The following is a 27,713-nucleotide window of genomic DNA, read 5'->3' as shown; positions in this document are numbered from 1 at the left end:
CCCAGCCCAGCCCCTCGCTCGAGGAGAGGAAGTCGCCAGGTGCCTGCGAGGCTGAGACAGCCGCCTCCTTCCCTCAGCGCTTCGCCGGCCGCCCAGAGAAGTCGGCGGGGTGGGTGGAGCCGGGGTGGAGGCAGCAGCGCCTCGCTCCATTCGCCTCAGTAGCGCCGGCGGGCGCAGCGTCTCTCTTGCGCAGCGGCGGGGCGGGATCTGTGCCTTCGGCAAGCCCTTCACGGCCTCTGTCACGCTCCCGGCTCCCGCTCTGGTTTCCTTCGGCGGCGATGAAGTGAGCTGGAGACTGAAGCTGCACCGTTTTCGCTCAGCGCTCAGGACCGAGGCGGGATGATCCTCACGCGTAAGTGGCTTCGCCTCGGGGGAAGTTCTGGCGGCGAACGAGGCGCCTTCGAACGGAGAGCGGGAGTTTGGGGCGACCGAGGAGCGCCACGCAACGGGGAGGGGGTTGTTTCTCGGGAAGGGGCTGCGGGTTTTGCCCGCGGGGGACGAGAGGCTTTCCCAGACTCGAGGAGGATTTTGTGTCTGGTCGGATAGTTGCCGAGCTTGGCTTTTCGCTTGGGGTTGGCTGGGTTATTTGAAGTTTGGGGAACGAACAGGTTTGTTTGCGCGCGTGTTGAACAGAAACGCGACCCCCTTTTTTTGCAGCGGGGCGGGGTAAGATACTAGTTTCAGTAAATATAACGCACGTTACCCGCAGAACGTGTTTTAGGAAAAGATGTATGCTGTTAAAAGTGTTGCGAAATACGAACTCAATCGAGGAAGGGCATGGTGATGCGGCAGAGATTGTGCCTCGCCATAAAATACATCCATCGTCTGTGCCCCGTTTTGTCACGTGTGGAAGCTGGCAGAAGCTAGCTAGCTATCTTTCCTGGAGCGAAGCTTTTGAGCGTGTGAGATCGTTTTCTACTTAAGTGAAAGAATAATAATACTGATCTGCCACTGTTGGGCTTCTAAACAGCCCTAACTCAGCTCTGAAGAATGTAGGTCAGCAGTGGTGGAACATTTAAGGTTAGTTCTCTTGTTTGCAATTCAGACAGTTGGGAAAGGATCCATAGAACTGATTTAAAGCTGAATCTTCACTCTCACACAACTATCTCATAAAACCTACGTGACTCAGGCAATAGGTAGTTGCCTGATATATCATGAGGGATGTTCCCACTCCATAGAGACAGAAGTGATGCTAGTAAGTTCCCAGTCAGCACCTTTGATATTAGCAGAATGAAGTGCTGCAACTTGCAATTTTGTACACGGAGGGTGAGACTGAAGAGAAGACCTCCTATTCTAGACCATATATTCTGGTACCCTCTATCTCAGTGGTTCCCAGTGGTTCCCATGGGAGTTTGCAGAATACACCCAGGGGCTCTGTGGCCCCATCCCTTGCCTCCCCCAACTATTTTTTTGGTCATTTTTGCATGGTAATATCACAAGTTTTATGGTATGTTTTAGCACTGTGCGTTTTTAAAATATATTGGCCAAAATTGGTTTCGAATTCACACCGCAATAATGATTTTGACCCAGCAATATATCACTCATTGAGTGAGGAAGAGCAGGGGCAGCCAATTCCAAGGCACTGGCTGCCACCGCTTTGTCTCCTTCCCCCACCCATCCAATCCCTGTGGTTGTTCCTTCCCTCATCCCCATGCCTGATCTCCATTTTCAGACATTGGGATATATCAGAATATAATGATGTTTAACTGCTGATATATCATGATGTTGAAAACCAGATAATCGCTCAGCCATGTTTTTTAGCATACCTAAAATCTTTTGCTTATTAGGGGCAACCCGGCGTTTTGTTTAAAAAATTGCTTTGCAGAAGTAGCTACCATAGTTGTCAAAATTTTCAAAAGTAGAGGGTCCGTGGCTTAGCTTTTGAAAAATAAGGGGTCCTCAGTAATTAGCAAATTGGGAACCACTGCTCTATCTGAAAAGATGACTTCTTAGTTATGCAGTACTTGCAAAAGACTTTTCAATTTTACCTTACTATTCTGATATGTGTATGTGGCTATCCAGGAGGAAACTTGCTGCTGCTTCACTCCTCCCGGCCACTGCTGTGTATGCAAGGCCAGGGGAGGAGCAGAGTGGCAGCAATTTTCTCCCTTAGTACCCACACACTTGCCCCTTCTAAGTCCTAGTTTGACTTAGCATTAAATTTGAACCAGACCATTCTATGATAGTCTGAGCATAGATTTAAATGAAGAAATACTTCATTAAGGCATGATGTGGCATCCAAAGGATAGTTGGTTTAGGTTCATTCAACTTTATTATGATTTTCATAGAGACATATATGCAATAAAATAAAATAAGCTTATCTGTCTGAGAACAGTATGTGAAAACATTTATTTTTGGGAATAGGTGCTTTATTGGAAGGACTAATAAAATTAATATGCAGCATGTCCTTGCCTTACTGTTAACTCCCCAGCTGCATACACAGCCAAGAACAAGAACAATACAACAGAAGGCTGCACAAAGGGTCTTGACCAGTTGCTGATGGGATAAACTCTGGTTTTATAGGTAATGTGCATTTCAGTGTGTGACATCTGGCTGTTGCAGCTGTCAGGCAGATAGATCCCATGCATATTGACTGGTTCTGGAGCAGATGGAGGACGTTGGAGGAAGAACAATAGAGTTAAGTTTCCAAGAACAGGAGGAGTAGGAGGCAAAAATATTAGTTTAGTTCTGGGGCAGTTTGCTTTTTATTCTTCAGAACTAGCAAACACAATATTTTGTTTTATTTTTAATTGTGTTAGGCTTTTTGTTTTGTTGCACAATGACATTAGTATGCAAAAGTGAAAACCTAAAAGTATTGGTATAAGTAGCAATGGGAGCAAAACTATCATAATGTATTTTTTTTCAAAGCTGGGAGTCTTGTTCCAATGGTAAAACATAGGATTGTAGTGCCAGTTCTATAAAAAAATGTTTAGATTGTTGCAATGTGGTGTTGTACATGCAGCTACCTGTAAAACTCTATGGAAACTTCAGTTAGTCTAAAATAGGGCTGCAAGATTGTTAACTGGGATTGGACTTCTACCTTTGTTTATTGCTTTTAGCCAGGTTACCTCCCATATGTTCCTTCCTGGACCTTGAGGTGATTATTAGTAACCTTCTCCAAGTGTCACTGCCAAGTGAGGTCCCGTAAGTGGCTAGGAGACAGAAGGGCCTTCTATTTGACCACCCTGGTTGTGAAATGCTATCCCCATTGAGGCTTCCCTGATGCCCGCTTTGTATTTATTTTGGCACTAGGCAAAAACATTTATTTCCCAAGGTTTAAATAGGTAGTTTAGGACCTTTTTAAGGTTTTGAGGTCATGACTGTCTAATTTGCCATTATCTGTGGTGTGTTTGTATTTTTATTGTAATTGTATTTTAATTTAGCTAGATCTAGACTTTGATTGGAAAGGCTTGTGATCTAGTAGAATAATCCTGCTGATGGAATAGGGAGTGAAACAACATTTGTTTATTCCCCTCCCCCCACCCTTACAGCTCTTATGCCCCACTGAAAATATGATCTGTAGGGGTTGGGGGATTCTATGCAATAGCATGAGAGGTGGCACTGGGGGTTATAGGAGGAAGTGGGATTCAATGGAAATACTCCCATCACTGTTTTCTCCTGGCAGGAGCATCCTGAGCAGAACTCCACCAGGTGATGCTGCTACCAGTGCCAGCAAATTTTGGAGCCAAACCCTTTTGCTTACATATTGTGCTAACAGTTTTTATGCACACCAGACACAGAGGGGCATAGAAATACCATAAGCTAATGATATACTTTTGATTGGAATTAACATTCAATTAATATGCCAGTATCATTTTCATGTGAATGCAATAATCAAGATGTAAAGCAACAAAGAACAGTAGAAGAGAAACATTCTGCTTTTGAGACATGTATGGGCATTTTGAAATCTTAATGTGGAACTAAATGTTTGAGATTTACTCAGCTCTTTCAGGTCTCCACTGTCCCACGACATGGGAAGCTGGAAATGGTGGTTGTGCATCAGATATGATTGTTGTGAAATTCAAACATAGTTTATGCATATAATTGGTTCTCATTTGCATCTAAGCTTAAAAACTGTGTATAAGATATAAAGCTGAAAGAGGTGGCTAGGTGATAAACTTAAATCAGATGTCAGTAGAATGACATTTCCTCCTCTAACCACCAAAGATAGTTAAAAATGAATTACTTAGTGTTTGAATATATGTTTACTGTCAGCGAGACATTTTTATATTCTGTAGCTTTAAACAAGGGTCTTTTAGAAGTAAGTACCAGTTTAGATATGGGACGCAGGTGGCGCTGTGGGTTAAAGCCTCAGCACCTAGGACTTGCCGATCGAAAGGTCGGCGGTTCGAATCCCTGCGGCGGGGTGCGCTCCCGCTGCTCGGTCCCAGCGCCTGCCAACCTAGCAGTTCGAAAGCACCTCCGGGTGCAAGTAGATAAATAGGGACCGCTTACCAGCGGGAAGGTAAACGGCGTTTCCGTGTGCAGCTCTGGCTCGCCAGAGCAGCAATGTCACGCTGGCCATGTGACCCGGAAGTGTCTCCGGACAGCGCTGGCCCCCGGCCTCTTGAGTGAGATGGGCGCACCAACCCCAGAGTCTGGCAAGACTGGCCCGTACGGGCAGGGGTACCTTTACCTTTACCTTTACCAGTTTAGATTGTTAAAACGAAGTACTTGGAATATTAGTTTTTATTTATTTTTTATTTTTTAAAAAAATTTCAGTAATAAAGCATTGTAACAAAGCACAAATATCAAAAGTAACCAATGCTCAAATATGTTAGACAATGGTAAAGGACAGGCATTATTCCTACTTGCATTTCTATAAAATAAAGTTTGATTTTCATTCTTCTGGCTGCTACGTGATTACTTTCTGCTTGTGTGTTTAATGTATTTTCACAGTAATCACAATGATGCATGCAATTAGAAGTGGATATGCTATTGAAATAACTGGAATGGAAGCATGCTAGATTATGCTAATCAGTTTTACTTTAGTTTGCTTCATACCTAAGGGGAAGTTAGCTTAATTTTCTTCAGTGATAGTTGTAAATGTTGCTTAAGGAAGATTTGGTATCTTTGGCTCAGCACTGAAGAAAATTAATAGCACATTCTTCCTGTTTTCTCAGGCACAGACTGATCTGACCTGGTAGCATCCTTTATAAAGTATTTGTCTTGTATAGCGCTAAGAATGAAAAATTAACCAGAATTCATAACACATGTTTGTATAATTTCTCAAAAGGATCTAGCAGTGATAGCTTTATTAAGGAAGAACAATTCATTTTGAACTTCTGCTTGTTCTTTAATCTTTGAGTAATGAGACCTGCAGGAAGTGGAAACATTCAACCGTTCAAATGTTTAGAAAGCCAGGAAATGTGTTACATACAAAGAGTAGGGGGTCATGTCAGAGCTGGCTCTGGAATCTTGCGCTATATGCCATTAGTTCCATAAAATATATTTAAAGCCCTGTCATCCTTTTTTCCTTTAGCAAATGCCACTCAATGGAAACTAGAAAATAAAAAGACTGATACTGGAGCATTCTTTGAAAAGGCAGCCCTGGAATGAGCTACATAAAATAAGTTGCCCAATTTGAATCTGTCTCCTGCTAAACAAGCTTCTTTTAAGTAGCTTTTCACAAAAAAAACCTAGGGCTTGCCACATAATTTTCTCTCTGTTGGTGGCATGTATGGGAAATATGACTGTCAACATGTCTGTTTATGAAAACAGACTTTGCTGACTTGCTGATTTAGGGTGTTCATGCCAAGTGAAATATCCCTGGCTCTTTATAAATTTCAGTATGTGTGGCATAGTGGTGCTCCATGTGGCTGGTCTCAAGCCTTCAGCCCCTTGTTGATGTGCTGGAAGCGCAAAATTTTGAGCAAGGTAGCTTGTTCATTGAATACTTGGTACTTACGGTAGCTAGTCCCATGTAAAGCTCCTGCTTCTACATTCCACACATCTTTCTTAATAGTTTACCTGCCTTAGACTTAAAATCATTTTTGTAAAGGAAAGGTGTTCTCCATAATATTGTTTTGGAATTGCATATACCAATAAAAGTTGGTTAATCATCAGTGTGGAACTAGGACAATATTATTATTATTATTATTATTATTATTATTATGAGAGACTGAAAATTTGCTTGATAAGATACAAAGCAAAACTTGTGAGACTCTGGAAATATTTTTTCATACTCTTTTCTCTAAGCTGATAACTTAATGATGACTATTTTGAGGAAAGGTACACTATTAATTGGGACACTAATTAATTGGTGGCACTGTGGGTTAAACCACAGAGCCTAGGACTTGCCGATCAGAAGGTCAGCGGTTCGAATCCCCGCAACAGGGTGAGCTCCCGTTGCTCGGTCCCTGCTCCTGCCAACCTAGCAGTTCGAAAACACGACAAAATGCAAGTAGATAAATAGGTACCGCTCCGGTGGGAAGGTAAACGGCATTTCCGTGCGCTGCTCTGGTTCGCCAGAAGCAGCTTAGTCATGCTAGCCACATGACCTGGAAGCTGTACACTGGCTCCCTCAGCCAATAAAGTGAGATAAGCGCCGCAACCCCAGAATAGGCCACGACTGGACCTAATGGTCAGGGGTCCCTTTACCTTTACCTTTACACTATAAATTAGTAATAATGCATTCCATCAGGAAAGCTTTGCCAGCTGGTGTGTGTGTGTGTAGGGATCCTTTTCAGTCAGCAGTCAGAAGACCTTGGGTGGCCATATGAGGGCTACAACATGAACTGGACTAGAGGAGAGAACAGCCTGGGGTCTTCCTTAAGAAGAGACACAGTAACTTGCAATATTGGTTCACTTTGGAGACTGATGGCTTATGCTCTTCCAGAAGTATATTAAATATGTTTACATTTTTAAGGCATCTGGTGAATGTTCTGTAGTTCTGCAAAGTTGTGTTTTTCCTTTTTCCTGTGGGAATGTTATACTGTTAGCCACAGGATTTTTATTAATTGCCACAAAATAAGTCATTAGTTTTTAGTTCCTGACATCTGTTTTTGTGAACTAGATGCCAGGTGTTATAGATAGTGAGCTGTAAAACAAATAGTAAAATACTTGAGGAAATAGGTGGACCATATGGAGAACCACAGAACACCTTCCAAGCCAGCAGAGCGCCTAGTTGTACACTCTAAAGCAACAAGCATTTCTCGGCGCACACGAGGCATTAGCCTTGTTTTCAAATCATCATTTCTCAAATGCAGAAAGTGTGCCTCACAAATAATTTCTCAGTGTTTAGACAAAAGTATTGTTCTGACTATACAAAAGATGCATCTGAGCAGGAAAATCACTAGGGGCACTGCGTAAGTAAAGCTATTATACTCAATGCCACCAGCTTAGACGCAACTGCATGTCAAAGGCATCTGTTGTGTGCTTGGATACTCAGAATAAGGTATGTGTATGAAGAGTACAGGCAACCCCTGGTTTAGGCGAGTCCAAATGATGTATGCCAAACCCAGAAGTATCCCCAAAATGTCATAAAAACGGCATGAAAAGGGGCAGAGTAGACTGCACTCTGCCGACACACCTGGGGATCTGGTACACAAAACGAGGATTGTCTGTAATATATTAAAAGGTAGGGAGGAAAGAAAACGGGTTGCTTTAAAGATAGTAGCATAGCTTAACAATGGGTTGGTTTTTTTGCTCAGTATTGGAAAACAAAACTTAATTTGTGTTCTTTTTTTGTTTGTTTTTTAATTGCAGAAATTGAGGCCAAAGAAGCCTGTGATTGGCTGAAAGCTGCTGGCTTCCCCCAATATGCTCAGATGTTTGAAGGTACTACTTCACCCATGGCGTTCTGAGATGCAGAATAATTGAAAAGTCTTGGCAATATGTTCCTTCCCTTTATAAACAGAAAAGCTTGTGGTCCAAAATGCAGTCAGTTATAGAGAAATATCTAACAAATTCATGGATGACAAGGCCATCAATGGCAACATAGCCGTGGTGGCTATGTTCTACCCTCCATTGTCAGAGGCATTATGCCTCTGAATGCCAGTTGCTGGGAATTGCAAGTGGGCTAAGGGCTGCTGTGCTCATGTCCAACTTGCAGGCTTCCCACAAGCAAACTGGTTGGCTTCTGAGAGAAGATGATGCTGGGCCATTGGCTTGATCCAGCAGGCTTGTCTTATGCTCTTATCAATGCAAGCTTATTCAAGTTTATTTGTGTGCAGTGGGCAATTGGAACATAAAACATTTTATTATCTGCTAATTATGCTGTTTTAAATGTGCGTTTTATATTTGACTTTCTTCTGTAATGTTTCCTTCTGGACTGTTTTATTTGATTTTTTAATGTAGGTTGTGAAATGCTTTGAGGTTTTTTAAAAATCAAAATATAAAATGATCTAGAAATGAACTTATTGACAGACTCTTGACAATGTTATGAGTCTGTTTTGCATTATCTGCTTGTTCCTATCTCTGAGTAGACAATGGAGATAGAGATTGAGCATCTAATAATAAGTGGCTATGTTTGTAGGTAACGCTAAGCATAATAACAGATTAGCGCGGATGCTGGGGAGGAGATTGCACCTACTTTGCACCTCTGTGGTCACTTTAGCTAAGTGTTGACTTAGCATGTTGTCTGAATCCAGGCATGTGGTTAAGCTCTCTCCTCCTCAACCACAAGCTGCAGCTGAGGTTGCTTCTTGTTTTTTAACAGCCATGTCTAGCTAAAAGGGCAAGGTAGGCACAAAGTGTGTGCAAGGTCCTCTCTGGGAGCTAGTACATTTCTGCTGTCTTGGTAAGCCATAGTTTGCTAGGCCAGTGTTTATTTCCTTCATAGAAGATTTTGAAACTTTTTTGATTAAAAATGAATCCTATCAGCTGGCAAGCTGATGGTGTGTTCATTTATAAATTTATGCTTTATTCCTTGCAGAGAATGAGACCATTTTGAGTCTAGCTGATGTCATTATAAAAAACCACTACTTGGGGAGTTTGTTTGTTGTTTCCCCCCCTATTTTTATTAAATATTTTCTTGATTTACAGAAGTGGGGAGTTTGTTTTTGAGCTGATTTAAGAACTTGTGAAATTAATCCCCCTCTCAAAAAAATAATAATCATTTACCATTGTGAACTCTGTTTTGTAGATATGCAGTTTCCTATTGACATCAAAACTGTCAGAAAAGATCATGAGTTTTTAGACCAAGATGCAATAGAATCCCTATACAGGTAAACTTTGCTCTGAATTAAATAGATGTGTATTTAGATTGACAACCTGAGGCTTTAACTAAGTCAATGGGTGTATCTTACTAGTTTCCTGTTTGGATGTCTGAAGACAGGCACATTACTATATAAATTATTATAATATTTGTAAGTAGTAAGAACTGCTATATGGCTGTAGAAGTCTTCAAAGGGCTTTTTCTTTTGAAAACTAGGACTGTTTCACACATACAGTGTTGCTGTCATGCAGTTGATTGCCTCCAAATCAACCTGGGTTTGCTCATGCATTATCCTCTAGACTGCCTAGGAATAGTCTTGTATCTTGTATGAACTGAAATAACAATTATTATTATTATTATTATTATTAATTTTATATACTACCTTTCATCTGAGGATCACAAGGCAGTTTACAATATAAAAACACAAAAATGCATAACATAGTAACAAATAGAAACAATAGCTCTCCACAGTGTAGAAGGCCATAGATGGGTTAATTAGCTTGGGAAAGAAGAATGTTTTTGTTTTGTGACTAAAGATACTTATGTTTTTGGATTGTTGGCTTTCTGAGAAAGTTAGTAGGTTATTTAGAACGCTATTTTATATGTTATATTGCAATGGACCAACACTGACTCCGCCTCACATCCCTTATCTACTGACTTCCTTTATTTTACCTACACTAAGGAAGATCCCTCTCGCCCTGAATTCTAACTTTTCAGGGTGCCTAATGTTTAGGAATAATCTGACCCAAACTACAGTGAATAAAAGTAGCAACATTTGCAAAATTGTGAACCCTGGAATTATTCTCAGAAAGAGCTTTGGTAAGATGCTGCAGGCACAAAAGTGATGCTGACATTTTGCCAAAGCAGCTGTAGTAATATAGGTGCACTTTATAATTTCTTTTTCTTTTTTTAAGGCAATAGTAGCTTTGCTAAATATATGACTCTTACCCACTCCAGGGGAGTACCAGAATAATTGCTTAATTGCAAACAAATTGCACAACAATCTTTTTAAAAGCTGCTTAATTTCTCAACAAATTGCTTAAAGGCTTCATGTAACCCACACTAACACAATTTGGGCCTCCCTTTTAAATAGCTTCTCAAGATAAAAAGAACAAGTCTCTCTTCATAGAGTCAGGTCTGAACTGGAAGATTTTTATTCATTGATCTATTGTTGAGGCTTTTATCAACTTGTGCAAAAGTGGAAAGATAAGAAGGTGCCAGATGTTTGTAATTGGACTGCAAGAATTTGAGATTTATGAGTTACAGAAAAATCAAACTTTCTTGGAAATGACACGAACTCCTGTATTTTTATTTTTTGGGCTTCCGTTTATTCACTGCATAGAACAAAAGCACATCAGGAAATTTATATTATACCAGGCAATATGTATATATTAATAGTTTGCTTATATGTGCTACCTTGAATAAATGATGTTGCCCACATTAACTTTTTTAGCCATTACTTGCTGAAAGAGGGACTTCTTTACCATTCTTTAACGTTTTCTACCTGCATCTCAAGAAGGTTCTCATGCACTTTTATCACTGTTGACATTTTGACCATTTTTGTGTTACCGAGGCATGATTTTGTACCTGTTTCCATTTGTATGTGTTTAAGAGCATTAATACGGAATTGTAGGGTTTTATCCAATATTAGTTATACTCAATGTAGACCTACTAAAACCAATGGCCTTAAGTATATTAGATCCATTGATTTCAGTGGGTCTTCTCTGAGTATGGATTAGCTTCCCACATTATGAGCCAACTATTATTAGTGGAATACTGGAGCAAAATGAAGATGGCTTAATGAAATTACATGTTAATTTCCTTTAAGAACTTTAGTGGATTGGGAGCCATTTAGTACAAGAACCATTTAGTACAAGATTATAAGTAACCTCAGGTTAAACATCTTAATGTGTCACCCCCCTCCTCCAGGCGTTTGAATACACTGAACAAGTGCACAGCAATGAAGGTGGAAATAAGTCGGCAAAGAAAGAGGGTACGTTTCCAAATTATGCAATTGTTTTTATAAAAAAAACTCCTCAATATCAATTCAAAGGTGTTGACACAGAAGACTATAAACCACGGAGAGATTTATTTTTTTTACAATTTCTGTTTAATAATCAGCAAGCACCAGTTATTTATGACTGGGAACTGTTTGTGAGTTTTGTTGTGCTGAAGTTCTTCCTTAGTTACAAATATGTTTGAACCATTCTCAGTTCTCACCAGGAAGCCATGCCAATGGAATAATGTAAGAACCCAACCCTGAAGCTGAGCTCTGAATTGCCCGATTTGATTTTAGAGTTTTAGTAAGATAACTAGAAGCAGATGCAAAGTAATAAAAAAAAGCAAAACAACTCACCTAAGCTAGCATTAAGCAGAAATAGTTCTCAAGTGGTTTAAGCGATAAATAACTACCTGACATTCAGAAGACATCTTAAGGCAGCCCTGTTCAGGGAAGTTTTTAATCTGTGATATTTTAGTGTATTTTTGGTTTCTATGGAAGCCGCCCAGAGTGGCTGGGGAAACCCAGCCAGATGGGCGGGGTACAAATAATAAATTATTATTATTATTATTAAAAATCACTTTAGATTGAACCATTGCAGCACTAAAATGTTGAGCATAAGTGCAGCTGATTGACCAAAACATCCTTTTACATTACATGATGTCTTGGCTGCAATCCTTTGCATTTTCAAGGCAAGCTTTAAGCTGAAAATATTAGGTTGAATACTTAAAAGCACTGAATGCTTTGAAAAGCATTCTCACACACATGTAAAATATCGCAGGCCTAAAATCCACCAGTCATAAGTATCTCCTACTGAAATCAATTGGACATCTTGGATTCAAAGATGAGATCCATGAGTCTAGGAATAGTATTCCCATATGTAGGGTAGGTGTCACACTTCTTTTACCCATGGAATATGTGTCTGGAGTCAGAGTTCTCTACATTTTTGGAGTGGCTTTCTTGGCGTGTGGAAGAGCTGGCAATAGCAAGCAGGGACTGAACCATAATGCATTGTAGTAAAATGTAAGAATGAATATTAAATCAAAATCTTGATCACATGTCTCATTTTTTTAAACCTCTTTTCTTGTCTTAAGAGTGATGAATCTGAAGAGGATGAACCTTGTGCAATAAGCACCAAATGGACTTATGAGAAATGTAGTCGGAGATGGTCTCGGTTAGAATGCTCGGAAGGTTCTGGTACACCAGCCTTTGACGGTCTCAGACTTAAATGCTCTGGCAGTGGGGATATAGCCTTTTCTGATCAAGGGGAGCGAAATGACGAGTCTTCAGTTCACAGTTCTAGTAGCGGGGATAGTGATTTAATCAGCTTTCCAAAGACGTTTGAGGAGGTTGAGATGAGCAGGAGTTCTTCGACATGCTCCTCAAATATATTGGCATCTCCTGACTCTACCTTCAGTTGCTCTTCTTCACCTAGTGAAACCTTGAACATAATTAGTGAGGACAAGCTCTTGGATAAGCCATTGCACAGAAAGGGAAGGAGTTTCTTAAAGAGAATGGAGAAGCTGCGCCTGCGAAGCAGCAGTTTGAAGAGAGAAGCACATTCAAAGGCCAAGCCCATTATTAGCGAGCCTATTCTTATAGAGGGACTAAATGAAGAAAAGCTGAAAAATTTCAATTGCGTAAGTATTTCTGACGTATCTGAGAGTCAGCCGATGCAGCAGTCTTATTCCTCACAGACCTGCAGCAGTAGCAGCCAATCTGAAAACAGCAGCACTGTGAGCACGCCGAGCCCCATTATCAAAATGAGGAGACACAGTAAAAGAGAAGGAATGTATGGAGAAGAATTTGATTCCAGCAAGTTTTCCTTGTGGAATTATCTTTCGGAGCATAACGAGATACATTTGCACAAGAACAAAGTATTTCAAGTACCCCAAGGCCATAAACCTGGGACTTTCCCCAAAGCCCTTACATACAGCCTCTTGTCTCCAATGGACAACACTTCTGTGAACTGGAGAACTGGGAGTTTTCATGGGTGTAGGAGGAACAGGGTTCAAATGGGTTTTCAGGAGCCTGAAACGCCACCTGGCTCCCTTTCATTGATGGATAACAGACTGAGCATATATGACAATGTGCCAGGCAATCATCTAAACAAAATGGATACACCAGAGGTTGGTGATGATGATGTTTTTACAGAGCTAGACAGTGTTATGGAGCATGTCAATGGACTCAGGAAGTTGGTCAGTCAGTGGACAGAGAAATTCTCTGATGATGGGGACTCTGACTCTGCCAGTCCTTCCAACCAGTCCATCTCTCCGTGCCCATCATCCCCTAAAGAGATCCGTCTTGAGACTGAAAAGCATTCAGAAGGGAAATTGCCAGAATTGTCAGTTACTGACAGTGAAGGGAACTGCGATGAACGTGGCCTCACAGAACTGGCATATGTAACAGAATCGAGGATGAGACGGACATTGGCACATTCTATCAGGTCAGCTATATACTGGTTGAAGTGGCAAAGAATTAAAAATGAAATTTGACTGGGGTTGTCATTGTAAGGGGTTAATCAGTTGAGCTTAAAGCAGTGTAGCATAAACTTAAGCTGAAGTAATGATTTAATAGTGAAGATAATCTGGCTGAGTAACTTGAGGTTTTGATGCTTGAACGCCGCAGAACTTGGTCTCTAAAGTACAGTGTTCTACCTTTCACAAGATATTTTGAAATTCATAGTGATTTTCTGTGGGTGTGCAGTTTTAGAGAGACAATAGTAATACTGAAGAGCACTGAAACAAATGTGGTTTTTTTTCTCTTTAGACATGTGAGGAGACAATGGTCTACTGAGGAAGGCACAAATTTGGAAAGTCTTTCTCAGCAAATTGACTGCCAGTCAGCTGCCCACCTAAATCGATTGCAGAAGCTTGCTTTGTTAAAATTGACTACTTTAATGGACAAATACTCTCCTTCCAGCAAGCAAGGATGGAACTGGTAAGTTAGAATGAAGTGGAAGTGTTTCTGAAGTGAAAGAAAAACCTTAGTCTTGAATTGGAAATTGAGCCTGTCCCTATATGCTGATTTTCAGAGCAAATCCCTCCAAAGGAAACTTACAAAAGACAATCAGCTCCATATACATAAGCAGGAACATGGTGCTTTCAATTGATTGACAGTACCAGTCCACTTGCAATGCTTCTAATACAGGACCCCAATGATTTCCCTTTTACTTATCCCATCTGTGACCCTTACTGCTGAACCTATCCACCAACCAGAGCTGTTCTCAAGCTGTATACCTCCTCCGCCTGCCCACTTCATTTCATGCTCTAGATGGTTCAGTTCCTCAAGTCTGTGAAACTTCTGCTGTAATTGCAGAAATATTTTAGACTTTTAGCAGCACTTCCTTTCAGGTAATGATTAGACTTGTCTTGACTTTCTGTCTTGTGTAATGGGCAGTAATTCATCAGGTCATGGAGCTAGTTCTAAACATGTATCTTCTCCTTCTGATGGTCTCAGCTGGTCTCAGAACTGTATGCAGGTATGATGGAGGTCTGCCCAAATGCTTCTCTGTCTCCTTCTGATAACCTCTGATTGCATTAGCAATCAAAACTCAGTGGCATGAATTTTACAAAATGCATTCTGGTCCTCAAGGCATCTGTAGGATGTTGCCTGTATATAATTCTCTCATCATAGTGTTCCTGTTTCTCTGGCTAACTAGGTAGAACTCTCTACTGAATTTTCAGTATGTTTATGCTGATGTTTTTGCTTACAAACAAGTATATTGGGGTTTGCAAAATTTGGGGGAATAAATTGGCTGGGGATTGCAATAGAAGAAGGGCAGCAGGAGATAAAGAGCAGGAAACTGGAGTGCGGATAGCTATGCAGTATGTAGCTGTACTTCAGCTTAAAGAAACTGGTATTTCATATTTGAACAGTATCTTGTTTGGCATAAAAGGTAAAGGTACCCCTGCCCGTATGGGCCAGTCGTGTCCGACTCTAGGGTTGTGCGCCCATCTCACTTAAGAGGCCGGGGGCCAGCGCTGTCCGGAGACACTTCCGGGTCACGTGGCCAGCGTGGCGAAGCTGCTCTGGCGAGCCAGCACCAGCGCAGCACACGAAAACGCCGTTTACCTTCCTGCTATAAAGCGGTACCTATTTATCTGTTTGCACTCTGACGCGCTTTTGAACTGCTAGGTGGGCAGGCGCTGGGACTGAAAGACAGGAGCTCACCACGCCGCGGGGATTCAAACCGCTGACCATGCGATCGGCAAGTCCTAGGCACTGAGGTTTTACCCACAGCGCCACCCGCGTCCCCTTAGCATAACATCTTGTTTGGCATAACAAATACTAAAGTAAAACTTCTATTGGGGTGCTAACATGGCTAGCATTGGCAGATGCAGCAGCTCCAATGGTATGTTTCTTTTTCCATTGCTTTGGTAAATACTGCTTTCCTTTCAAACTAATAAGGGTTAGAATTGTTAATTGTGTCCTCCTGATACTTTTTGTATTCTATAAATGAATTCAGTATATCTACCCTAACTGCCTGATATGCATACCCAGCTCAGAGCATAAATCTGCATAAACAAATGAATTCTGTATTTTCAGGACTGTTCCAAAGTTCATCAGAAAAACAAAAGCACCAGACTATAAGGACAAAAATGTATTTGGAGTACCGTTGCTGTTAAATGTGCAGAGAACAAGTCATCCTATTCCAAAGAGCATACTCCAAGCCATGGACTACTTAAGGGACCATTTTCTTGATCAGGTATCAGTACGAAAGCTTATACTGTATTAAATAGGAAAAAGCCTTTCTGTTACTAATATGAGCAAATGTCTTATAATATTTCCCCTCGTGATGGTTCTTAAGCAGTTTTCTTTAAATGGGGTAAAGCTTTATTTTACTCACAAAACACTCATTATCTCCATATACTTGCAACAATTTCTTATGCTGAATTTATGAAGCTTTGTTTATAATTTTTCATAGCTCTGGCCGGCTCTCAACCCTCTATTTATTAGAGCCTCTTATTCTGATTTTGTGTACGTACACACATATGCCAATAACATTTGATGTGTTTGGCTTGGTATAGCTGCAAAATCCTTATTTTGTTGGGGTTGGGGGACCCCTGAGTTTACTGTTCTAATGGTCTGAAATGCTGGAAACAAAAACCAAAAAAGGGATACAAGGCGAGGGGTTGGGGCAGAGTAACACTGGGACTGCTGAGGCAGACATTTTCATCACTCAGAGCCTGCATTATCAAGCAACAACTTGCTTGTAGGTGACTGCCATCATAGTCCAGACACCATAAACACGACTCTCTTTAGCACTTTACATCACCCACAACCTGCTGAGTGACAATATAGTGTGTACAACACTGCAGATGAAAGGGTCTATACATGTAACAAGGAGAGATTAAAGATGCATTATCAACATTCTTTTTACATTTTCAAACGAAATTATCTCTCCCCACCCCCCGTTTCTTTTATTGTGCATATATCAAAGTGCCTTTGAACATAGTACAATCAAAAGTGCCTAGAAAGCTTGTGGATATGTAACCACATTAAGAGTTCCATGCCACAGCATAAGGACATTATTCTGCAAATTGAATGTTTACTCTTTTTTTTGTTCTTTTTCATAGGTTGGCCTTTTCAGAAAATCTGGTGTGAAATCCAGGATCCTTTCCTTAAGGGAAATGAATGAAAATGACCCAAACAATGTAACATATGAGGGGCAGTCAGCATTTGATGTGGCAGACATGGTGAAGCAGTATTTCCGAGACCTTCCGGAACCTATATTCACCAGCAAGCTCTGCGAATCCTTCCTCCATATCTACCAATGTACATACCTGCTGTTGTTTTAATTCTGGTTGGCCATTTTATACATTGATTTTATAAGTGGAATGTAATTTTGCATTGTTAGTTTAAGTGTGCCTGATGCTACTTAGTTCTGATTATCAATTAATTCAGTTTCTTAAGTCAGAGGTCAAGGGACAAATGATGTAGGAATATATTTTTCTTTCTTAAAACTAGTCTCTAAGATGAGTCTTCTTCTTCTTCTTCTTCTTCTTCTTCTTCTTCTTCTTCTTCTTCTTCTTCAAATTTGTATACCACCATGTACATGTAGATCTCAGGGCAATTCAGAACATAAAATTGCAATATTAAAAAAAACAGAATACATAATAAAAATACAAACAAAGACAACCCAATAATCCCCTCTACTGCAACACATTTAAAGGGCACCAGATGTCAGCTCAAAGCCTGGTTATAGAGCAATGTTTGTGCCTAATGCCTAAAGATGTGTAATGTAGGCATCAGCCAAACCTCCCTGCAGAGAGCACTCCACAAACATGGAGCTGTTCAGAAAAAGCCCGTTTGGTATGTGTGTTTAAGTTTCTACCCTACTGTATTAAAATGGAAACTACATTGTACTCAAATAATAAATGTCAACTCTTTTTGTAAGAAGATACCCTAGTTCCTGATCTTGGCTTCCATCTTTTTCCCCTCTCTAGATCTGCCAAAAGATCAGCAGTTTTGTGCTGTCCAAGCTGCTGTTCTTCTGCTTCCAGATGAAAACCGAGAAGCTTTGAAAACACTGCTATTCTTTCTCAGAGATGTAGTGGCTTTTGTGGAGGAAAACCAGATGACTCCAACCAACATTGCTGTTTGTCTAGCACCATCCTTGTTTCACCTTAATACCCTGAGGAGAGAGAGTTCCTCATCGTCTAGGTATTTTTGCGTGAACAATACTTGCTTGCTGATGAGCAGTGAAGGAAAATACATTGTACATATGTAAAGGTGCTTCAAGTCAAGTCACCTTTTTATATGGCATAAGCACAGTATTGCCTTTTTACTTGCTTACGGTGGTCATTTCTTTCAAGTGTAGGTTTCTTTTAGCCAATTTGTGCTGCTTTAGCTGAGTTCAGGTACAAATCATAGGTCTGTGAGGGTTGGAATGCACCTTATTTCAGATGTTAACAACTGTTAATGACTGTTAATTGAATATGGCTGTCCTTTTTAATCATGGTGCGATTAAAAAAAAAGTTAGCACTGCCAGAATGGACAGTAGATAGAGAAAATACCCCCTGTACTGTTTGGATATTTGGTGAGTAGCTGTCTAAGGATAGCTAAAGGATTTTATATTAGCCTTTTAATATTTAAAAATCATAGTAGTGCTGATTGTTAGGGAACAAAAATAAGTAGATAAAAAATGGGAAACCTGTGGTCCTCAAGGTGTTGGTGGAATTCAACTCCCATCAGCTCCAGACAGCCTGCTTAATGGCAAGGAATGATGGGAACTTCAGTTGCCTCAACATTTGGAGGACCACAGGTCTCCCCCCCCACAATAGTTTGAAAGCTTTTTCTCTGAGAAAAAAAATAATTTCCTGACAATAGTTAGTGTATGTTGACCTGCTCCATTTAAACATTAGTTTCTTGCAGAGGGGTGAGTGGGTGGGGTTTTGCTTATGGCTATTCCAGACATTCTTACTCTGGAGGACCTTTTAGCTTTATTCTACTCATCAAGTTAACCAGCACTAAGCACTATGCTGTCCTTCTCTGAATGTATGCACTTTCCTAAGATGCTGTTATTATATTACCTCATAAGTATAGCAGCGCTTCAGATTAGCCTCATGCCATACATGGCTTGATAACGCAATAACACAGTGGTCCTGGGCCAATTACTTCCTGGGCCAGTATGCTCCCACCTTTTAAAAGAGGTAGCGCAGGGGTGGGAAGTAGCGACATAACTGGCTGCTCCCACAAGAGATTTGTGACCAGAGTAGTGGGGGAAGCAACCCCATGGTGAAGTAACAGCACAAAATGGGATATTGGACTGCATCCCTCTGGGCTATACTTCCATTTCTGTAGAGGCAACCAGAAAAAGATGGCAGACATTTTTTTTTTAAAAAAATATGGGGGTAGCTTTGGATCAGCCTGAAAAGACCAGGGTGGTTTAGCAAAGACATACATCTCAAAGAGGCTTTCAAGAAGTGAATGAATCTCAGTTTACTGATCCCCATATATACCTAACGTGTGACTTTTTCATCTCTGCTACAGTGAGATGTAGACGTTATCTCTGCATTTGGGGAGCCTGCCCATCTCCACATGCAGCAATCCCCACAGTCATTTAGAAAGTTGACTGGGAGTCAGGTTTAAAATCGTAGAAAAATAGTACTGTGGGTACAGAAAGTTGCATCAGTACCATCACTGTACCAGAGGCCTGTTAATGATGAAATGCATATACAGTCATACCTCGGGTTAAAGTCACTTCGGGTTAAATCTTTTCAGGTTGTGTCCCGCGGTGACCTGGAAGTAATGGAACGGGTTACATCTGGGTTTTGCTGCTCACGCATGCGCAGACGCTCAAAATGATGTCACGTGCATGCGCAGAAGCAGCAAATTGCGACACGCAGATGCGGGTTGCGTTCTGCTCAGGATGTGAACAGGGCTCCGGAACAGATCCCGTTCGCATCCAGAGTTACCACTGTACTAACTAATAGGAAAAACTGTACTTGAGCAAGAAGCATTCTTTAGATTGTGTGAGTTGAATGTCTGTGGCAGGTTAATGCCATTAAGGTTGCGAATTCTATTTCATGAGTGGGGGTGGGAAGCTTGAAAAAGTATCTGCATGTTTTAGGATGATAGCTCAATCTTTGAGAGAGGTGAAGAGAGGTAAAGCATGTGAAGAATGTGCTTTTAAGAAGAGTACGCATCCCAGATGCGTATCAGGCTATAAAACAAGTCCTGTGATGCTCAGCATTCCCCAGAGAGAGAGAGAGGAATCCAGAACTGAGATGATGACAGCATTGTCAGTCATAAGAGAGTGAACACATAATCACAGCCAAGAATGTGTCAGAAGAATTGATTGCAAAATAAAATGCTAAATTCTAAATTCCAGGTGAAGAAACTTATATTTTGGAAGTTTAGAACTTTTAGAGGAGGAGGCCTCTACCATCAGACTTTCCTTTGAGCTCTGTACTACAGCAGGAGCAGCTATCTTAAGAAAAGAGGGAGTGCTTGTCTTTTCTCCCTCTCCCCACCCCACTTCATTGTTTTAACAGCAAGGTTGCTTTGAACGGGAAATTTGGATAATAAATTTGCTAATATTTTACTTTCAGTGTTGGGACTTCAAAAGGACCTAATCTAACAGCTTTGGCTTCAAGGATTAAAGTCAAGCATCTTTATCTAACAACCTCTTTTTAAAAACCATTCACAAAGAATTTTCCAAGATAAAGCTATTAGAGATGAATGCCAGGCTCTTGGCAATCCTAATCTTGGCATGATGCCACAAATAAGCTTAAAATATGAATTAATGCTCTTTGGCAAAGCATTTGGAGCTCTTAAATAATGTGACTGGCTTTCCTTTAGACTTTCTGGGCCAGCCTTTAATTAAACACGTCTAATGATAATAGGCAAATCAATGAGAGCTTTGTGTGCGACTTTGAATGAAATGTACCTGACCAGGATTGGTTAAAGCATACTTACTTAATAGGACTCATTACAATTAAAAAGTCTATTTTTAAAATATATTTTATTAACATTTCCAACATGAGTAATAAGCACAGAACAGAGAGTAAACTGTAGCTCATGTATTTCAAAAGAAATACAGTGGTATCTCAGGTTACGTACGCTTCAGGTTACAGACTCCGCTAACCCAGAAATAGTGCTTCAGGTTAAGAACTTGCCAAGCCATTGTTTAATAAAACATGTACCATTGTTTTCTTCCTTGGAAGAAATTCAGTGTTGTGCTTTGGCAATAATTTCATCAGCACAAGCTGTTCAGCTTGCTGGATAGGATGATCCTCCCTCTCTTCTTCTCGCATACTCTTCTGGGGGTATTTTAAGGACCCACCCCAAGCCAGTCTTGGAGGAGGAGAGGGGGAACCTTTGTGTGGGCTTCTGATAGCAGGACTAGTTAGTTGAACTCTGTCCTCTAAAGTATGTTTTATTTTCCATTGCTCTTGCCTCCATGCATTTGTAGTTTGGTGAGCTTTTGGTGTGAAGGTGTTAAACAAACTATGGTTAAGAAAGTATACTGGGTTCATATATGACAGCAAGCCATACTTAAAACAAACCAAAGTTTGTAAGCCATGGCTTCAGTTCATGGTTTATTGGACTGCATATAAGTTGCTGGGCAGGATTAAACATACTAACATTGTTTAATAAACCATGGTTTAGCATTATCTGCAAACTCTTTTGAGATGCAGCCTTCAGGGGGCCTGCCCAACCTATTATCTGTTAAATTTTTAGAATGTTGGTGAAGATTACCTTATACTAGAGGGCTTTCACTGTTTAGATTGACAACAAAGCATGCCACAGAACCAGGAGTAGTTATTTTACATTTCTATCCCTCCCTTTCACCTGCAGTCTGAAGTGATAGTGCCCTTACCAGCTACATTGTGTGATTTGAATAAGCAGCCCTTTGTATTCTTCTCCTTAGGTCCAGCCAGAGGAAGCACAGTACAGGAAAACCTGACCAGAGAGACCTGAGTGAGAACCTGGCTGCAACTCAAGGCCTGGCCCATATGATAATGGAGTGCAACAGACTCTTTCAGGTAAGTTGCTTTCTTCAGGAAGAATCACTGCTTAACTTCATTGGCATCCTCCATCCCTCATGCTGCTTAGAAACTTGTGTAGTGGATACTTTGTTGGTTTGAAATCAGAACAGCAGCCTTTTTCATTGTTGGCAATAATGAAAAGCAAGTGTTGGACCAACTCTTAATTGGTATTCATTAGTATACTTCTCTAAACAAGCAAAATTTACTTTCTCTTAGTTCCTTGATAGCAAGGAAACAGTTTGCATTTTTATTTTGAGCTAGCTCAATATAAAGGTTTATTTATAGGACTATGAAGCATATAATTAATGCTATAAATCACTATATTCCAAAAAGCTGAACCCTGAGCTTCATGCATCTCTGCTAGTGGTGATTTGGATATGTGTGAATGCCACCCAGGGTAGGGTTGGGCTTTGGGTTGAGGAACCCATGGCCCTCCAGATGATGCAGGACTCTATGTGCCCTGACCGTAAGCCATGTTGGTTTAACTTGAAGAGAGTTAGATTTCAACAACAGTTGGAGATTCCACATCTGTACGCTAGTAACTTGTGGTGGCAGGAAAAACGGGGAATGAACATGCACAACATCCAGTTTTGTTGGCTGTGTAAATAAGCCTTCAAGATAGCAGTCCTCCTATTACTATTTATTCATTCAATTTATATACTGCTCAGTACAGTGGTACCTCGGGTTAAGTACTTAATTCGTTCCAGAGGTCCATTCTTAACCTGAAACTGTTCTTAACCTGAAGCACCACTTCAGCTAATGGGGCCTCCTGCTGCTGCCGCGCCGCCGGAGCACAATTTCTGTTCTCATCCTGAAGCAAAGTTCTTAACCCAAGGTAATATTTCTGGGTTAGCGGAGTCTGTAACCTGAAGCGTATGTAGCCCGAGGTACCACTGTATTAAAATAAATAAACCTCTAAGCAGTTTACAACTATATTGGCAGGATTATTGAGGACATAAGGCAGTGTCACTACAACAGTTCAATTGTAGGCCATCACTTGGAGCTGAACAGATAACTGTTCCAGGCTCCAGGAGCACTTGTCTTTTGTACGTTACAGAGTAGGGTCAGCTCACCTTCCTGGGGTTTGATGCTTTCCAACATTTCCTCCCAAATCTCATCCAGTGACTCATTGAATTTTTTGATGGCTAGAAACACTGGTACCACACTAGTTTCATCTCCAGAATCCTCTTGCTCCTCTTCATCTTCATGTTCAGTACTTTCATCCTGTTCTTCATCACTCTTAATCTTGTCATTTGTACTGTCACCATCACCTTCCTCCTCCTTTACATGGTCTTTGATTCATTGTATGAGAGTTCAGAGCCAGAATAGGTTAATAGTGGAGATGTTTAATTTAGTATGTCATAAATTTCTAAGCACAGTTGATAGCAAGTGCCTGGCTATTTTGATTCTTTGATTTGCTACTTTCCGCCACCCTTGGTTTCTTCTTGGCTTATACTAAATATGGGCTCAGAAATGCCTTATGGGGTGGACATGACTCAGCCTGTCCTTTTGGGGGAGCAGCACCCATGTTAAGCATGAAACCAACAGAATACCACTTTCTATGTTGATCTAAAAAATTGTTAATGATGAGGGAGAAGTTTGAGTTTTCCAGTCTCTTGTTTGAGCACAGCATGACCTTGGTTATGCCCATTTAGTCCTGACTTGTAGGCCCACTGGAATCTCTTCTTCCTGCATTACGTTGTTTGCATCTTGCGTGTGGGAGTTTGACCTGCTTAGCGTGAGGCCAGAGCTGGGAAGGGTGAAGAATGTGTGGCATTTGGGCCTTCTGACCACTCCTCTTGGCAGCACTTGAGCAGATATGAACTAGTGCCAAGATGCCCTTCCACGCTGGCATTGAAATGACTTGTTGGAAAGGCCTGGTGAACAGGGCTTTCGTGCATGAGGCGGGAGAGTGGCTTTTAATCAATTGAGATGTTCCAGTCATTCTTGCTTCCTCCCTTGTCTTTGACCTTGTTTTGTGGCATGATGTGTGTGGGAAAGGGATAAAAAAACAACAACTGAAAAGCAAGAAGGGGAGGGTGGGGAGGAAACTGCAGAGAAAAGAGGATGGGAGGGAGAAGCCACTGACTATTTGTGCAGCCTGCTGGGCCAAAATAGTTCAGGCTAAACACTTGTTAGCATGAACTTTTTCTGCTTTGGCACAGGGAGCTGGCAGTGACTTTGTTAAGAGCTAGGAGCAAAGCCCCTAAGAGTGCAAAGGTTGGTATACTATTTGTTCAGCCTCAGTTTTTTGAAGAACGGCAGCTTAGGTTCCTTCAAATAAGTGTTTTATATGTATGTGTGGTTCCCACACACCGAGTACTCAAAAATCCTTTCCTCCCTTCTTGTCTTAAGTTATGTGTTTGATTCATACATAACTGTAGAAGCGCCATACTGTAGCATTCAGCATCAAAAAACCACATTCCCACTCTGCTTGCGCCTTGATGGGTGACTGTGTGACAAGTGTGTGTATACTGTTTTTGAGCTCCTTTACAGGAAGCCTGGGATACAAGTGTAATAAATACAGTGGAATATATTGGGATAGCCATTTCTTACGACCTATGCTTCCTAGCAACTAATTTCTAGTATTCTTCTGCAGATTCCTGACTACTGTTTGGATCACAGTTATGAAAATTTACATGATCAAACTATCTCCAGTGAAGTAGATCCACACCAAACCTCCTTAGCAAAGCACTGCAGCACAGTGCTCTCCCTGGAGCGCTCCATGCAGGACTTGCTCCGAGATGCCAAGGAAAAATTCAAGAACTGGGTTACTTGCTCCACCTTAGAAGGAGTGGATTCTGCATATAAAAAGGTAATTTTGGCATGAGAACGCTAATGAGGCTCAGAGTAAATGAGTTTTAAAATGACATTAATACATGTGTATTCTGTGAAAATAACTAGTTAACACTATCTTGTCCCATTTGCAAATAACCTCCCTCTGAGAAATAGGTCACACATTAATTAGAAAAGGTATGGCATGGAGCACAAAAGTACTGAAATGCCACCATAGCACTGTTTCCCAAACTGGAAAATTTTATTATTCTTTTGAATATGTGGATTGTCACTTTAGGTGCTGTGATATGACATCCATAGCTAGCAGGACCAGAGGTGATGGGAGGTGTAGTCCTAAAGGAAGCAGACCCAAATTTGGGAAACCATGACTTAATGGATTGAGGGACCATGTTGACTCCAATTCCAGGGGTTCTACAGCCATTGGATCCCAGGCTGCTTTGGGCAGACTCAAATCATTTCCTAATGGATTAACTGTCTTCTAAGGTGGATGATAACTACTTGGTCCGGGTATGGAAAGCGTCAGCTGAAATTGATGCTGCCCCTAAAGTGGTTCTATATCGGATACTGATGGAACAGCACCTATGGAACCCAAGCCTTCAACAAACAAGAGTCCTAGAAATCTTAGATGATGAAACAGACATTTACCACTATGCAACGGAGAGCATGTCTCCACTTCCTCCACGAGAATATGTGGTTCTAAGGTAAGGAATCTACAATATTCCTGTCTACGCCAACTGCTGTTAATTATGAGATGAGCTGCAGCAGAGGTAATGACTTGACTTAACCTTAGTTGAATATTATTTTTATACATACAGCTGAGCACCTTGATCATGTGCAGAGGAGCCTGGAAGTTGATGTAAATGAGCTGTTGATAGTATGGTTCATAAGCATAATGGCATATTGATAGCCAATGAGATTATTGATTTGACCTTTTGTTTCCAGGACTTGGCGGACTGATCCTCAAAGCAGCACATGCATATTAGCAGCTACCTCAATAGACTGTGAAGGTGTTACCATGACGGGGATCTTGGGTCAGGTCCTACTTTGTCAGTATCTTATAGAAGTAGTCGGCACTCAGAAATCCAAAGTCACACATGTCTGTCGAACAGATACCAGGTATCTATATTTCTTTTATTTTTCTTTAGAGTGGCTTGACATAATAGATGAGGTTCCAAATGCAATGAAGGAATAAGATTTGAGTATGAAAAACTGGCATTCTGTTTCTGAATTGGCTGGCCGCTTGTTATATGTCACTGCACAAATTGTTTTGCCCACTGCTACAGCTGTTTGTTCAGATGTACAGAAACGTGGTAGAAGCTTTGATTGCAGTCTTTTTAGTTAATAATGATTAAGTGCTTCTTTCATGGCGACATGTGATTTAGAAAAGTAATTTCAGGCAACCTCCTCATAAATCTGCATAAAGATTGAACAATTTTCAGAAGCAGTGCTTCGTGTGTGTTGTATACATGCAGTCAATACAGTGGTACCTCTGGATGCAAACGGGATCCGTTCCGGAGCCCCGTTCACAACCTGAGTAGAGCCCACGACTGTGTGGGTCGTGATTCGCCGCTTCCACGCATGCATGTGACATCATTTTGAGCGCATGCGCAAGCAGCGAAACCTGGAAGTAATGCGCTCCGTTACTTCCAGGTTGTCACAAAGCGCAACCCGAAAATACTTAACCTGAAGCTACTTCAACCCGAGGTATGACTGTATTTTTAGAGCATTGGTGGTGGAGGAGGAATGCCTAAAACGAAGGGTGGATTTAAGTGTTGAACAATCTGTACTCTCCTCCCCCTGTGCACTGTTCTGTGGGTTCCCCAGAGAGGTTTTGGGGGAGACATGGGGTGGAAAGCCTTGTTAGAAAGCACTTTGCTGGAAAGCAGTTAGCTCAACCTGACCCAATAGTCGGGAAGAGAAATCGTTTAAGACTTTAGTTTTTTTTTAACAGGCTGTTTCACTTATTGGCAGGGGCCGCACAACTGAATGGTACAACAGGGCTTTTGGTCACATGTGTGCTGCAGAACTGGTAAGGATTAGAGAGTCCTTTAAAACTTCATCATACTGAGAGCAAGCCAAAGATGACATGGTGCTTTTGGAAGTTAAATCAAATGTGTGGTGCCCAAAGCTGAAGTTTACCAGACTTCATTATCGTAATTGAAGCATTCTAGAACTGTTAAGACATTTTTATGCATTTTATAATGTTACTGCTTTTTTATTAAAAAATTCTACTGAGAAAATTAAATTGTTCAATATCACCTATCAAAATAAGTTATTGAAAAATGAACATCTTGATGTTCTAATAATGTGTAAATGTGAGATTTTATTTCCCCCCAGATGCTTTATAAACTAAATGTGAGAACAAATGTGTAATACTTTAGCAATGCTATCTGAGTAAAGAGAACTCCGCACCTGTGATGTCTTTTTCTGTTTTTAGCATTCTAAACTATTAGGAATATAATGATCATATAGGAAGCTATGCTGTATTTATTGGTTAGAGACATTTGTACTTTTTACAGTGAAGAAACAATAAGAAAAAGGGCTTCTTTTTTCAGTGAAAAGGGCTTCTTTTTTCAGTGGAACTGTGTGTTCCAGCACCTCTGAGCTGCACCCCAGAAGAGGGTGGGGGTGAGAAAATTGACCTGCACCTTTTATGGGCTCCAGAAAATTGCAGGAGGCCTTTGCGGAGGGTCTTCAGCCTAACAGCTGGCATGGGGAAGCCACTTGTGTGAGGTGGGGGCCTTGTTAAACTGCTCCACTGAGGTGCAGGCAGCTGCACCCCTCAGCGGAACAGTTTAAAGAAGGCGCTCACCTGCACCTCAGCTGCCTCTTGCTCCTGGGAGGAAGAGGTGGCCTGCCTGTCGCCAGTGTGAAAGCAGTTGAGGCAGCCCCGCCAACAGAGCAGCCTCTGGCTTGTGAAGAGACATATTTTGAACTTCAACTTGCAGTACACCGCTGTTTTGGAAATGGAAAAAAGGGTTGTGGGGTGGGAAGGAAAAGATAATATATTGATACTACTGGTACTTCCAGAATATATATGATACAATATATATGATACTTTTAAGTCTGTACATTCATTGCATTTCCTAAAATACTGTAATTTAGTGTCAATTGTGTTTATAAGCTAAGACAATATACCTTTAATAAAAAGGTTAAGCACTCAATGACTGCTTTGTTCACTAAGGGATATTAACCATTGTGACATTTGTGCACTACAGCAGTGGAAGAAATCACATTACGTCCTGCTTCTTGTGGCTCTAGACTT

At 41.0% G+C, this 27,713-nt stretch overlaps 1 protein-coding gene across 4 annotated transcripts in view; it reads left to right on the top strand.

Moving 5' to 3' along the window:
- Positions 1 to 27,612, top strand: part of LOC310834720 (rho GTPase-activating protein 7-like) — a 100,497-nt gene extending 72,885 nt beyond the window's left edge. For 3 of the 4 annotated variants that reach the window (XM_083718879.1, XM_083718877.1, XM_083718878.1), the window contains exons 2-14: positions 7,708 to 7,779; positions 9,086 to 9,167; positions 11,087 to 11,150; positions 12,251 to 13,602; positions 13,926 to 14,096; positions 15,705 to 15,864; positions 16,736 to 16,934; positions 17,606 to 17,822; positions 21,535 to 21,649; positions 24,252 to 24,467; positions 24,932 to 25,149; positions 25,391 to 25,564; positions 26,420 to 27,612. In XM_083718879.1, coding sequence (XP_083575005.1) covers positions 7,708 to 7,779; positions 9,086 to 9,167; positions 11,087 to 11,150; positions 12,251 to 13,602; positions 13,926 to 14,096; positions 15,705 to 15,864; positions 16,736 to 16,934; positions 17,606 to 17,822; positions 21,535 to 21,649; positions 24,252 to 24,467; positions 24,932 to 25,149; positions 25,391 to 25,564; positions 26,420 to 26,516 — 3,137 coding nt within the window. In that variant the 3' untranslated portion in view covers positions 26,517 to 27,612. Of the gene's footprint in view, positions 1 to 21; positions 353 to 7,707; positions 7,780 to 9,085; positions 9,168 to 11,086; positions 11,151 to 12,250; positions 13,603 to 13,925; positions 14,097 to 15,704; positions 15,865 to 16,735; positions 16,935 to 17,605; positions 17,823 to 21,534; positions 21,650 to 24,251; positions 24,468 to 24,931; positions 25,150 to 25,390; positions 25,565 to 26,419 lie in introns of those variants that run through there. The other variant, XM_083718880.1, reaches the window with a different exon arrangement.
- Positions 27,613 to 27,713: the final 101 nt, after the last annotated feature.

The sequence above is a fragment of the Podarcis gaigeae genome (genome assembly GCF_964106915.1).
Source record: "Podarcis gaigeae genome assembly, chromosome: 2".
Taxonomy (NCBI): domain Eukaryota; kingdom Metazoa; phylum Chordata; class Lepidosauria; order Squamata; family Lacertidae; genus Podarcis; species Podarcis gaigeae.
This window is presented reverse-complemented; position numbering and strand designations above follow the sequence as displayed.